Genomic DNA, 11,246 nt, shown 5'->3' on the forward strand with positions numbered 1-11,246 from the left:
TACTTTGGATAAACTGCAGTTGTACCTTTCTAGCTGCTTAGGAAACGGCGGAAACTGTAATTAACTGTTTCCCCCTACCCTGCAGCGGACCGTGTGGTGGGGTTGGACACCATTGCCAAGATGTCAGATAGCTCTATGCCTAGTGCCTCCAAGACCAAGAAGGGCATGTTTCGCACAGTCGGCCAGCTCTACAAGGAGTCCTTAGCCAAGCTGATGACCACGCTGCATAACACACAGCCCAACTTTGTGCGGTGCATCATCCCCAACCACGAGAAGAGAGTATGCACTTCCACACTCTAAATGCTAAATATTATGGCGCTGGAGTGTAATCAGTCCCTGAAAAGCTCAAACTTGTGGAATTTAGCCACAGCTATTGTCATTTCTCAATACATAGTTATTTGTCATTATTTGCAGTAAAATACAGGCCAGTAACATAACACATGAAGAGTGATTGTCTCCGTTCCTCTGGTTGCCATGTCTTTAGGCCGGAAAGCTGGATGCTAACCTGGTTTTGGAGCAGCTGAGATGCAATGGTGTGCTGGAGGGAATCCGTATCTGCCGGCAAGGGTTCCCCAACCGCATCGTCTTCCAGGAGTTCCGACAGCGGTGAGCTTCTCACCACACTTCTTCCTCAGTCTGCCAAACCACCTTGAGTAATAAATAGTGCATTTATAGTGGTACTCAATGAGACTCTGATGCTTTTTTTTTGGATATCAATAAGATGTTTGTAGTCCCTGGCATCTTATCTTATGTTTAGCAGAACAATGTCAAAAACATTTAAAATTTTCTCTCTTTGTGTTTTGTATCCTAGTTATGAGATCTTGGCTGCAAGTGCAATTCCTAAAGCTTTCATGGATGGCAAGCAAGCTTGCTGCCTGATGGTGAGGAAAACGTAGTAGTCAAAATGACTACATTCATAGATTGTTTCTGGTTTTTAAAGAAGAGTGAAACTTTAATTAAGAATTAATTAATTCCCCCTAAATCACCCTCCCTGCAGATCAAACACCTGGATCTGGACCCCAACCTCTACCGCATGGGTCAGAGCAAGATCTTTTTCCGCACTGGTGTGCTGGCTCACCTGGAGGAGGAGCGCGACCTCAAGATCACTGTCATTATCATTGCCTTCCAGTCCCAGGCTAGGGGCTACTTGGCCAGAAAGTGAGTCTATCATTCCCAGTGCTACATAGTGGATATGCTCCATTATGTAGAAAAGAAATATGATGTTAGTGTTAGGCCTGGAGAACATTGCCTTTTATAAACAAATCCATTTTCAAGTGTGCTCCACTCCAACCAACCAGCATCCCATTTGTTTACAGGGCATTTGCCAAGAGACAGCAGCAGCTGATGGCTATGAAGGTGATTCAGAGGAACTGTGCTGCCTACCTCAAACTGCGCATCTGGCAGTGGTGGAGGCTGTTCACCAAGGTGAGATGATAGGGCTCTGCAGAAGTACTTAATACAATGTGAGCCACTTAACTCAGTTTGACCCAAGTCACTACACCCAAGACAGTGAATGATTTTTTTTATCCTCAAAGTACTGAAGTAATGAATGTCCCAATATTGCCTTTCAGGTCAAGCCCCTGCTGCAAGTGACTCGACAGGAAGAGGAAATGGGCCTGAAGGATGAAGAGCTGACAAGGGCAAAAGAACAAGCCCAGAAAAGCGAAACGGAGCTAAAGGAGATCACCCTGAAGCACACACAGGTCAGGGCAATTCACCAGTGTCAGTAGTCCAGCTGGAGGAAGCATTTTTCATCTTCAGTCTGCCTCACACATGCTCTTTCTGTCTCTGTGCTCAGCTGTTGGAGGAGAGGAACCAGCTGCAGGAGCAGCTACAGGCAGAGACAGAGCTGTTTGCCGAGGCTGAGGAGATGAGGGTGCGTCTGGCTGCCAAGAAACAGGAGCTGGAGGAGATCTTGCATGAGATGGAGGCGCGGCTGGAGGAGGAGGAGGACCGAAATCAGGCCATGCAAGTGGAAAGGAAGAAAATACAGCAGCAGATCCAGGTGTGATTACATCATGTGCATTCCCAGTTCAAAGTGTACCTTATTGGAAGTCTCCACCCCGGTCTTGGCAATTCACCATCCAGATGTGTCCTGTGATTCTGGAGGAGTTAGGCCACCTAGCAAGCACTAGCATTTAAACCATACACTTGCCAAAGTTATTAAACACCCAGTGAAGTGCTGTTTGCAATGAAATATAAAGGAGATATGTAGAACCATTTGAGGTGCTGCATCAGCCGTGAAGTCAAGTATCTCATCAGAAATTCTTGTGTTTCTAGCATGCAAAAGAGCATGCTTTTTAATTATGGTTTATCCAATTAATGGTTGATCTTGAAAAATCATTTACATGTTGATCATTTTCTCTGCTGTCCCTAGGACCTGGAGGAGCATTTGGAGGAAGAGGAGGATGCCCGTCAGAAACTGCAGCTGGAGAAGGTGACAGCTGAGGGCAAGATTAAGAAACTGGAGGATGACATCCTGGTGATGGAGGATCAGAACAACAAGCTGCTCAAGGTAAGTGCGAGTCTCCTGCTGTGTTCCAAACCACACATGCAGAGTTTGTATTAAGATTTCTTAAAATAACAATAGACTGCCACGTTGATTTTAGGAGAGAAAGCTAATGGAGGAGAGGATAGCAGACTACAGCTCCAACTTGGCTGAGGAAGAAGAGAAATCCAAGAACCTGACTAAGCTGAAGAATAAACATGAGTCCATGATATCAGAGCTTGAAGGTTAGCCTGCCCTATAAATTTTTCCAAATTTTAATATTTCTTAATCCTTACACATTCCTAAATCATCACAGCTGTCATCATTCATTGGGCCTGTGGCTGCATCTGTATTCAAATTTTTTCAAACATAAATGACAAACGGTATGTGAACACTTGTTATCTATGCAGTCCGTTTGAAGAAAGAAGAGAAAACCCGGCAGGAGCTCGACAAGGCCAAGCGCAAGTTAGAGGCGGAGTCCAATGATCTCCAGGAACAGATTGCCGATCTGCAAGCCCAGATTGCCGAGCTGAAGGCACAGCTGGCCAAAAAGGATGAGGAGCTCCAAGCTGCACTGGCAAGGTATGTCCCCCTGATACAGCGTTTGACTTTTTTCAATATAATACTTTTTTTACAGTACACTGGGGGGGATTCTCAAAACATTAACATTGTTATATTTTCCACCTGTTTTTGATGTTAAAACTCCCTGAAGTAAGAGAGATCTTCAATTTGCAATTTATGAAAATGATCATAAAGTAAAAAATAAAAATAAAATTTTTCCCACCTGGTTTAGTCCCGAGATAAATACAAGTATATAATTTGTGTGATGTGTTTTTTTCAATTTGCGACAGTTAATGTGACTGAAACTTGGTGGCTGTTTTATGGCAGACTGGAAGATGAGATGGCCCAGAAGAACAATGCCCTGAAGAAGATCCGTGAGCTGGAGGGACACATCTCTGACCTGCAGGAAGACCTGGACTCTGAGCGCGCTGCCCGCAATAAGGCGGAGAAGACCAAACGTGACCTGGGAGAGGAGCTGGAGGCACTGAAATCTGAGCTGGAGGACACTCTGGACAGCACTGCCACCCAGCAGGAGCTCCGGTGAGGACCCCTCTGAACACAGTCCAGCAGCCATCCACGTGTCTGCAATGTCTGTCTGTCATGTTCAGAGCATCAGTTCCTTAAACGCATGACAAGCCTACACAAGCATGGTTTGGTAATGCATAAGAGGTGCATAATATTTGCATCATAGCTGACTAAATTAGTAATTATAAGAACCTGGTTGTCTAACAGATTCCACAGAATGACAGCACAGAGGACAGGAGTTATTAAAATGTATGCCTTTTAACCCTGGCAACCTTGCACAGGGCAAAACGAGAGCAGGAAGTGACCCTGCTGAAAAGGGCCATGGAGGAGGAAGGGCGTACACACGAGGCACAGGTGCAGGAGATGCGGCAGAAACATACGCAAGTTGTGGAGGAACTCACCGAGCAACTGGAGCAGTCCAAACGGGTACAAGCCATCACTGGTGAAACACACATCTTTACTGCAGCATATGTTTGTGCAAAGGCAGTTTCGCGTGCATCGTGAATTCGGAGGTGTTGAGGTGAGTTTTCCATGTGCAGGTGAAGTCCAACTTGGAGAAAGCCAAGCAGGCTCTGGAGAAGGAGTCATCGGAGCTGAGCATAGAGGTTCGCTCTCTGAGCCAGGCCAAACAGGAGCTGGAGCACAAGAGGAAGAAGGTGGAGGGGCAGCTGGTCGAACTGCAGTCACGCTTCACCGACAGCGAGAAGCAGAAAGCCGAGCTGGGGGACCGCGTCTCCAAAATCACTGTAAGCGCTCCTCAGGTTCAAAATTTGGCAGGAAGTGCTACTGTCATTCAGATCAGTGAATGTGGAAAATAATAAAAGCCTAGATGCACAAGAAACACCAATACTAAAATAACGGTAATGATAGAACAGTTTTAAAAACTTACTTCAATCCTGACAGGTGGAACTGGAGAGTGTGACCAACCTTCTCAATGAAGCAGAGGGCAAGAATATCAAACTGAGCAAAGATGTGGCCGGCCTGACCTCCCAAGTCCAGGACACACAGGTACTGCACTGATTAACTGCCTTGTGACTGTAGTTCTGTCCTGAGATTTATTCTGAATACTTAATATTACAACACATTCCCAAAGTGCACAATGACTGCTGTTCCCTATACACTTCTCAAGGAAGCCATCTGCTAATCCCCATTGGTCTCCCCAGGAGCTGCTTGCAGAGGAGACGAGGCAGAAGCTGGCCGTTTCAACACGCCTGCGTCAGATGGAGGACGATCGCAATGGGCTGCAAGAGCAGCTGGAGGAGGAGATGGAGGCAAAGAGGAATGTGGAGAAATACGTCTCCACCCTCACTGTGCAGGTCAGCCTTCCTGTTGGGAGTCACTGGGCTTGAGAATGAGCAGGAGCCTGAATGAACAGATAAGGGATATTTATCATGTGATCTATGGTCAAAAATAATTTGGCTTATCTTCAAAAGAGAGCCAGTCCATTTTCAGGAAATAAACACTGAGCTAGTGTTAGATGTTGGCCAATGCAGATTAAAGTTTCACATCTTTGTGTGTGGCCCTGAGTCTTGTCCTTCAATGACACCAGCTGTCAGACTCCAAGAAGAAGTTGGAGGAGTTTTCCAGCAACGTGGAGCTACTGGAAGAGAGCAAGAAGCGGCTGCAGCGAGACCTGGAAGCAGCCAACACGCAGTTCGAAGAGAAGGCCTCAGCCTACGACAAATTGGAAAAGACAAAGAACCGTCTGCAGCAGGAGCTAGAGGATCTAATGATGGACCTGGACAACCAGAGGCAGTTGGTGTCCAACTTGGAAAAGAAGCAGAAGAAATTTGACCAGGTGACTGTTCACATTTCACTTTGGTCTGATGAGAAATTATTTCAGCATAGACACACACATCGTTACCTTACCCTCTGTATTTCTCACCATCTGTACCTGTCAGATGCTTGCAGAGGAGAAGAGCATCTCCAACAAGTTCGCAGATGAGCGTGACCGTGCGGAGGCCGAGGCTCGAGAGAAAGAGACGAAGGCCCTCTCTTTGGCCCGGGCCCTAGAGGAAGCTCAGGATGCCCGCGAGGAGCTGGAGAGGGCCAACAAAGCCCTGCGCACAGAGATGGAGGACCTGGTCAGCTCCAAGGATGACGTTGGCAAGAGTGTGAGTCGTCATCTTTTTATATTTTTGCTTTTTATACTAAGTCGAAAATAAAGCAGTAATTATACTGGATCTTTATTTACTCTCAGTCTACTCTCTGATAAAGTCAAAGAATATGATTAGTCCCACTCTTGAATGATTTATTGGAATAATCTAAGGATGCCACATTAAAGCTTGTGCTCTCTCTTTCCTTGGCAGGTGCATGAACTGGAGAAATCAAAGCGTGGGCTGGAGGCTCAGGTGGAGGAAATGAAGACCCAGCTGGAGGAGCTGGAAGACGAGCTGCAGGCAGCTGAGGATGCCAAGCTGCGTCTGGAGGTCAACATGCAGGCTCTCAAGGCCCAATTCGAAAGAGACCTGCAGGGCAGAGATGAGCAGGGTGAGGAGAAGAAGAGGCAGCTGATAAAACAGGTATGGATGCTCCACCATCTTCACATTTGCTTTTCCATATTTCATATGTGCTTCCATACTCTCACGTTCATTAAATTTCTGCCTTTCCATTGAAAGTGAGGCAAGGCATCACACATCTGAATGAGCAGGTGGTGTGAGAATCCCTGTGTGCATGTCCTCTGCAGGTACGCGAGCTGGAGACAGAGCTGGAGGACGAACGGAAGCAGAGAGCCATAGTGTCTGCTGCCAAGAAGAAGCTTGAGGGAGACATCAAGGACCTGGAGGGTCAGATTGAAACATCCAACAAGGGCCGAGATGAGGCCATCAAACAGCTGCGCAAGATCCAGGTGGGCTGAGCTTAAATGCACAGAAATGACTGGTCCTATGGATGTCCTGTGTGCTTCCCACATTATCTTGACTGACTTGCGTTCCACAGGCCCAGATGAAGGACTTCCAGAGAGAACTGGAGGATGCTCGTGCAGCCAGGGAAGAAGTGCTATCCACTGCCAAGGAGACTGAAAGGAAGGCCAAGAGTCTAGAAGCAGAACTGATGCAGCTGCAGGAGGTACTGAATTAAACCTTATAATCACTCTTCATTCATCCTTCCTAAAATCTTCATGAAATTAGCCTACACACAGAGCCCAGGCTGACCTTTCTCTGGCTCTACTCGTAGGATATGGCTGCAGCAGAAAGAGCACGCAAGCAGGCAGAGGCTGAGAGGGACGAGCTTGCCGATGAGCTCGCCAGCAACGCCTCCGGAAAGTGAGTGTCACTGCCAGAGGAGGGAGTAAAGAGGAGGGGATTGAGATGGGCAGGTCTGGTAGGTGCCAGAGCAGAGTGTAGTGTAACACTGCAACATTTGCAGGTCGGCGCTGTCTGATGAGAAACGGCGTCTGGAGGCTAAAATCTCCCAGCTGGAGGAGGAACTGGAGGAGGAACAGAGCAACATGGAAATCCTTAATGACAGGCTGAGAAAGAGCACACAGCAGGTAACAACAGAAACGCAGGCTGTTGCACCTGCTAACCCATAGATTATTGTGTGCAGATGTGTACAGGTGCCGTACAAATTTCACAACAGAGTCTTCATGTGCTCCCCTCTTTGTTCACTAAATCAGGTGGATCAGCTCAACAATGAACTTCAGACAGAGCGTACCACATCTCAAAAGAATGAGAGTGCACGGCAGCAAATGGAGAGGCAGAACAAGGAGCTGAAGGCCAAGCTCCAGGAGATGGAGAACCAGGTCAAATCCAAGTTCAAGTCCTCCATCACTGCCTTGGAGGCCAAGGTGCAGCAGCTGGAGGAGCAGCTTGAGCAAGAGAGCAGGTAAAGAGCAGCTTTCAGGGAGCAGGTCTCCACTACACTGTGCTCCATCATGATCATTCTGTGTGATTCTTGTTGACCAAGCTTTATTAGCTTTAGAAAAACGTGTGTGAAGTTTAATATCCAGCATAGCTACAGATTGAAGTGCTCATCACACCTTTAATGTGATTTTGATAAGGGAGAAGCAGGCCACTGCCAAGGGCATGCGGCAGAAGGAGAAGAAACTGAAGGACTTGATGATCCAAGTTGAGGATGAGCGTAAGCAAGCAGAGCAATATAAGGACCAGGTAAACTATCCATGACCTCCACACATGTAAACACTACAGTTCAGCTATTCCTGTGAATATAAAAAAATAGAATTGAACTTTTTTTTTTCATTTTAATTTCCACCAGTGTTCACTGGGACAGTTACACTGAACTTGGGAGAGCCACTTCGCTGCTCTCCCTTCTGAGTCCTACAGAATAAGTGACACTATCGTACCACCCCATAGGCAGACAAGGGCAGTGCGCGGGTGAAACAACTGAAGAGGCAACTGGAGGAGGCAGAGGAGGAGTCCCAGCGCATCACGGCTGCTCGCAGAAAGCTGCAGAGGGAACTGGACGAGGCAACAGAGGCCAACGATGCCATGAGCAGAGAAGTCAACTCCCTCAAGACCAAACTCAGGTAGGAGACCATAGGCCAAGAGAGGGCAGTGTGCTTGAGCACATTCCTTCTACAGCTGCTAATGGAAAATGTCTCACCCTCCCCTCCACCATCCCAATGTCCTTCGCCTTTGCACTGGTATGTCAGTCTTATATTCCCTTCAGTTAGATGTAAATAGGACCTATCTGACTGGTTTATGCTATAATTATTTCTTCTATTTGGCATAATTTTCGTGAAGTCCCCCATCTTGACCTCAGATTCAGTCGCGATCAATTCATGTCAGGACTGCTGCTCTGAAGTAAGTGAGACAGGACTAAATGCTGGACATTGTCATGCCTTCATAGCACCACTTTCACGTCCTTAAAAGCACTGAAAAAGATCACACCTTTCTCTAGCTTCCCATCAGTAGAGATACATGACACAGCACTGTGCTTGTTAAAAAGTACCCGTTTTATTTTCCCTGACACTGTTTATGAAATGTGGTAGGAGCTGACATGATTCATCCCTGAGAGAAAAGGGGGTGGTTGCGATTGTGTGTGTGGGCGGGTGTCTGTGAGGGCTTTTTTTAATGAGTCTGTCTGCCCAGCACTGGCCTTGGCTGGATTCTGACAATAGAAACGAAGGCCTGTCTGTCTTTATTACAGAGGCAATCAGGACCCCCCGCAGTGATTTAGCAGGTACCTCTGCCTTCAGAAGCTGCTTAATTACAACACCTTTTTCTCATTCACTTACCACTGTCTACTTCGCTCATGCTTCTGCCTGAAAGAGTGGAGCTGAAATATGGTTAATGGATCATAGTACCAAACCAAGGCCATCGGAGAAGGACTGTCACGCAAAGTGAAGCGTGAAATGCTTCCCCATGTGCACTTTACATATGTACAGCTTCCAGTGTGAGACCATGTTTCCCTCTATTCTGAGAGCCTGGTTTAGTGCCCTAAACCAAACTCATTTCCCAGTGCTGGGAAGCAAATGAGTGACAAAGATAACTCGCCTGCCAGTAACAGCATTAAAACAATCTTAACCATGTCTGCCCAAAAAGCAACAACCTCTGAAGTGTTCTGCATTCAGGCTGCTGAATGCAGTTCATTTTGCTGCTATTTTGCAAGCGGTACTCACTTTTTGAAGTTACACACGTTGAAGTTACACAGTTACACATGTAATTGTTTCACAAAGAAAGATTTACTGTAAGTTTTGTGACATATAATTGAATAATGTTTGATATCACTATGCCTGGGGTGAAGTACTACTGGCATTCAACTGGTTTCATTTAAGCAGTAAATTAAGAGTACTTCACGAGTCAGTCAGAGAGCAATACTGATGTTCTCCTTCAATGAAGATGTCAGGTAAGTGGTAAGGGAACATGAATATCAAGCTTTGGCTGACTCACATAAAGGTGGTTTTATTTTAAAAGCCCTGAAAAACTTCCATCCTTTGTTCTGAAATACTAGCCCAAAACGTGGAACCAATTTTTTGTCTCATCACTTCAGTATTCTTATTTCCTTCAGTGATTACAGTGTACATTTGTAACTCCTTAGGAGTGCTACTGATGCTTTTAGAGTCTAAGAAACAAGACCGTGAGTTCCATTTGAGGGACGGTCTTGTTCAGTGAGTGCCATAGTGCCTTTTCATGTGGAGCTCATGAGGATGGAGCCCCACCATTAAGTCGTTAAAAGTGACATTCCGGCACTAATGTGGAGAGACCGGGTCTCTCACTCTGTCCGTCTGCCGTCATCCTCACCTGCGCATCTGTGGATTTTCAGGCGTGGAAACGAGCCATCCTTCAGCAGCGGACCGCGACGCATGGGAGGGGGGAGGAGAGGAGTAATGGACAACACCGACGCTTCTGAAGAAGAGGGAGACTCACAGGGGGACTTCAACGGAACCAAGGCTGACTAGAGGAGCACATGCATCAAGATAAATTACCCCATTTATTCCCAGACTTATCTGCTTATCATTCAAAACAAATTAATTAATGGCTACTTAATTTTCAACTATCATTCGATACAATCCAAAGGGGTCAATCTGTAAGCTAACCGCTAATGGGTTGCATCATCATTTAGGAGGCAGGCCATTCTCCGTCTGACTATTCAAAGATAAACGTGAAAACATTCTGATAATGAAACCAGTGATTCTGATTTTTTTGTTTTGGGTGTTGGGAACTTTGGTTTGATTTGCTGTTCTGTGATGCACCGTTTTCTACCACACCCTCAAATTACAATATCTTTCCTAATTGCATATTATGTTTACACAGCAATCGCCACACATGCAGCAGATACAGTGCTGTCATTTCCCACTTTGGCCTGCAAAAATAAGACTTTTTACTTTGTGCCAGTCAGAAATCAAAATGAAAGGACACCTTTCTAGACCCACAAACTAGTTTAATTGCTGAGGTATTAGAAAGGGTGAGATTTGAAATTGTGTCAAACAGAATTTTCCAGTGGAAACAAAAAGCAAAGCTGGTCTGGCCCACTCACATACATGTCTGAAAAGGTGACCGGCATTCTATGCCATGCATGTGCTCTTCAGATTTGTCCATCCAATTAATTTGTTAATTTAAGTTTTTGTATTGTTCCCTTGTGAAATTTGTTAAAAAGATTTTATTTAGGTTTTCTGATTATTATTGTACTGAGGAACCTATTTCAAGGTCATTGGAGACTAGCCTTCTATACATGTCTAAAGCATCATGCCTCTCCTCTGGCTTTGTAATTGCCAACACTGTACTGTCCTGCAGAAGAGTATCGAAAAGACATTTCAAGAGACCATCTTTTCTTTCCTGTCTACACAAGTGTTACATTTCTTCTGAATGTATTTTTTTTTTTGTTGTTGTTTTAAATCAAGGAAGCCAATGTTTTAAATCTAGGTTATTAAATGTAGTACTACCATTTAAGACCCCTGAAATATCCTACATATGACACAAAGTTAGAAAAGGTCCTCGTATTTCTCTTCAGAGCAGGAATATTATAAAATGTTATTGCCAATGCTTTTGTTCATTTAATGTGACCTTTTTCAAACACTTAATATACAAATAAATTCTCTATTTTTCTGTACAACATAAATTCATGCACTGGTCACTATAAAGTTAATTATCAGTAGTCTAAACTTTTTCCAAAACTTAATTGACGTTTTGTGAAACCACCTGCACGTGAAATAAAGTGTGTCCACACAACCCAATAAGTGTTACATTTTTCTTTAGCACTGTATCCACAT

At 45.3% G+C, this 11,246-nt stretch overlaps 1 protein-coding gene across 3 annotated transcripts in view; it reads left to right on the forward strand.

Moving 5' to 3' along the window:
• Window positions 1-11,205, forward strand: part of myh11a (myosin, heavy chain 11a, smooth muscle) — a 32,610-nt gene extending 21,405 nt beyond the window's left edge. For 2 of the 3 annotated variants that reach the window (XM_064322775.1, XM_064322773.1), the window contains 26 exons: window positions 86-279; window positions 485-606; window positions 812-881; window positions 998-1,158; window positions 1,317-1,425; window positions 1,572-1,703; window positions 1,799-2,005; window positions 2,378-2,515; window positions 2,610-2,733; window positions 2,899-3,070; window positions 3,377-3,589; window positions 3,856-4,000; window positions 4,114-4,320; window positions 4,478-4,582; window positions 4,738-4,890; window positions 5,124-5,372; window positions 5,476-5,688; window positions 5,884-6,096; window positions 6,261-6,422; window positions 6,512-6,640; window positions 6,749-6,837; window positions 6,941-7,064; window positions 7,191-7,399; window positions 7,575-7,683; window positions 7,888-8,060; window positions 9,800-11,205. In XM_064322775.1, the coding sequence (XP_064178845.1) occupies window positions 86-279; window positions 485-606; window positions 812-881; window positions 998-1,158; window positions 1,317-1,425; window positions 1,572-1,703; window positions 1,799-2,005; window positions 2,378-2,515; window positions 2,610-2,733; window positions 2,899-3,070; window positions 3,377-3,589; window positions 3,856-4,000; window positions 4,114-4,320; window positions 4,478-4,582; window positions 4,738-4,890; window positions 5,124-5,372; window positions 5,476-5,688; window positions 5,884-6,096; window positions 6,261-6,422; window positions 6,512-6,640; window positions 6,749-6,837; window positions 6,941-7,064; window positions 7,191-7,399; window positions 7,575-7,683; window positions 7,888-8,060; window positions 9,800-9,935 (4,058 nt within the window). In that variant the 3' untranslated portion in view covers window positions 9,936-11,205. Of the gene's footprint in view, window positions 1-85; window positions 280-484; window positions 607-811; window positions 882-997; window positions 1,159-1,316; window positions 1,426-1,571; window positions 1,704-1,798; window positions 2,006-2,377; window positions 2,516-2,609; window positions 2,734-2,898; window positions 3,071-3,376; window positions 3,590-3,855; window positions 4,001-4,113; window positions 4,321-4,477; window positions 4,583-4,737; window positions 4,891-5,123; window positions 5,373-5,475; window positions 5,689-5,883; window positions 6,097-6,260; window positions 6,423-6,511; window positions 6,641-6,748; window positions 6,838-6,940; window positions 7,065-7,190; window positions 7,400-7,574; window positions 7,684-7,887; window positions 8,061-8,683; window positions 8,717-9,799 lie in introns of all 3 variants that reach the window. The other variant, XM_064322774.1, reaches the window with a different exon arrangement.
• Window positions 11,206-11,246: the final 41 nt, after the last annotated feature.

Source organism: Anguilla rostrata, chromosome 2 (genome assembly GCF_018555375.3).
Source record: "Anguilla rostrata isolate EN2019 chromosome 2, ASM1855537v3, whole genome shotgun sequence".
NCBI classification, from domain to species: Eukaryota; Metazoa; Chordata; class Actinopteri; order Anguilliformes; family Anguillidae; genus Anguilla; species Anguilla rostrata.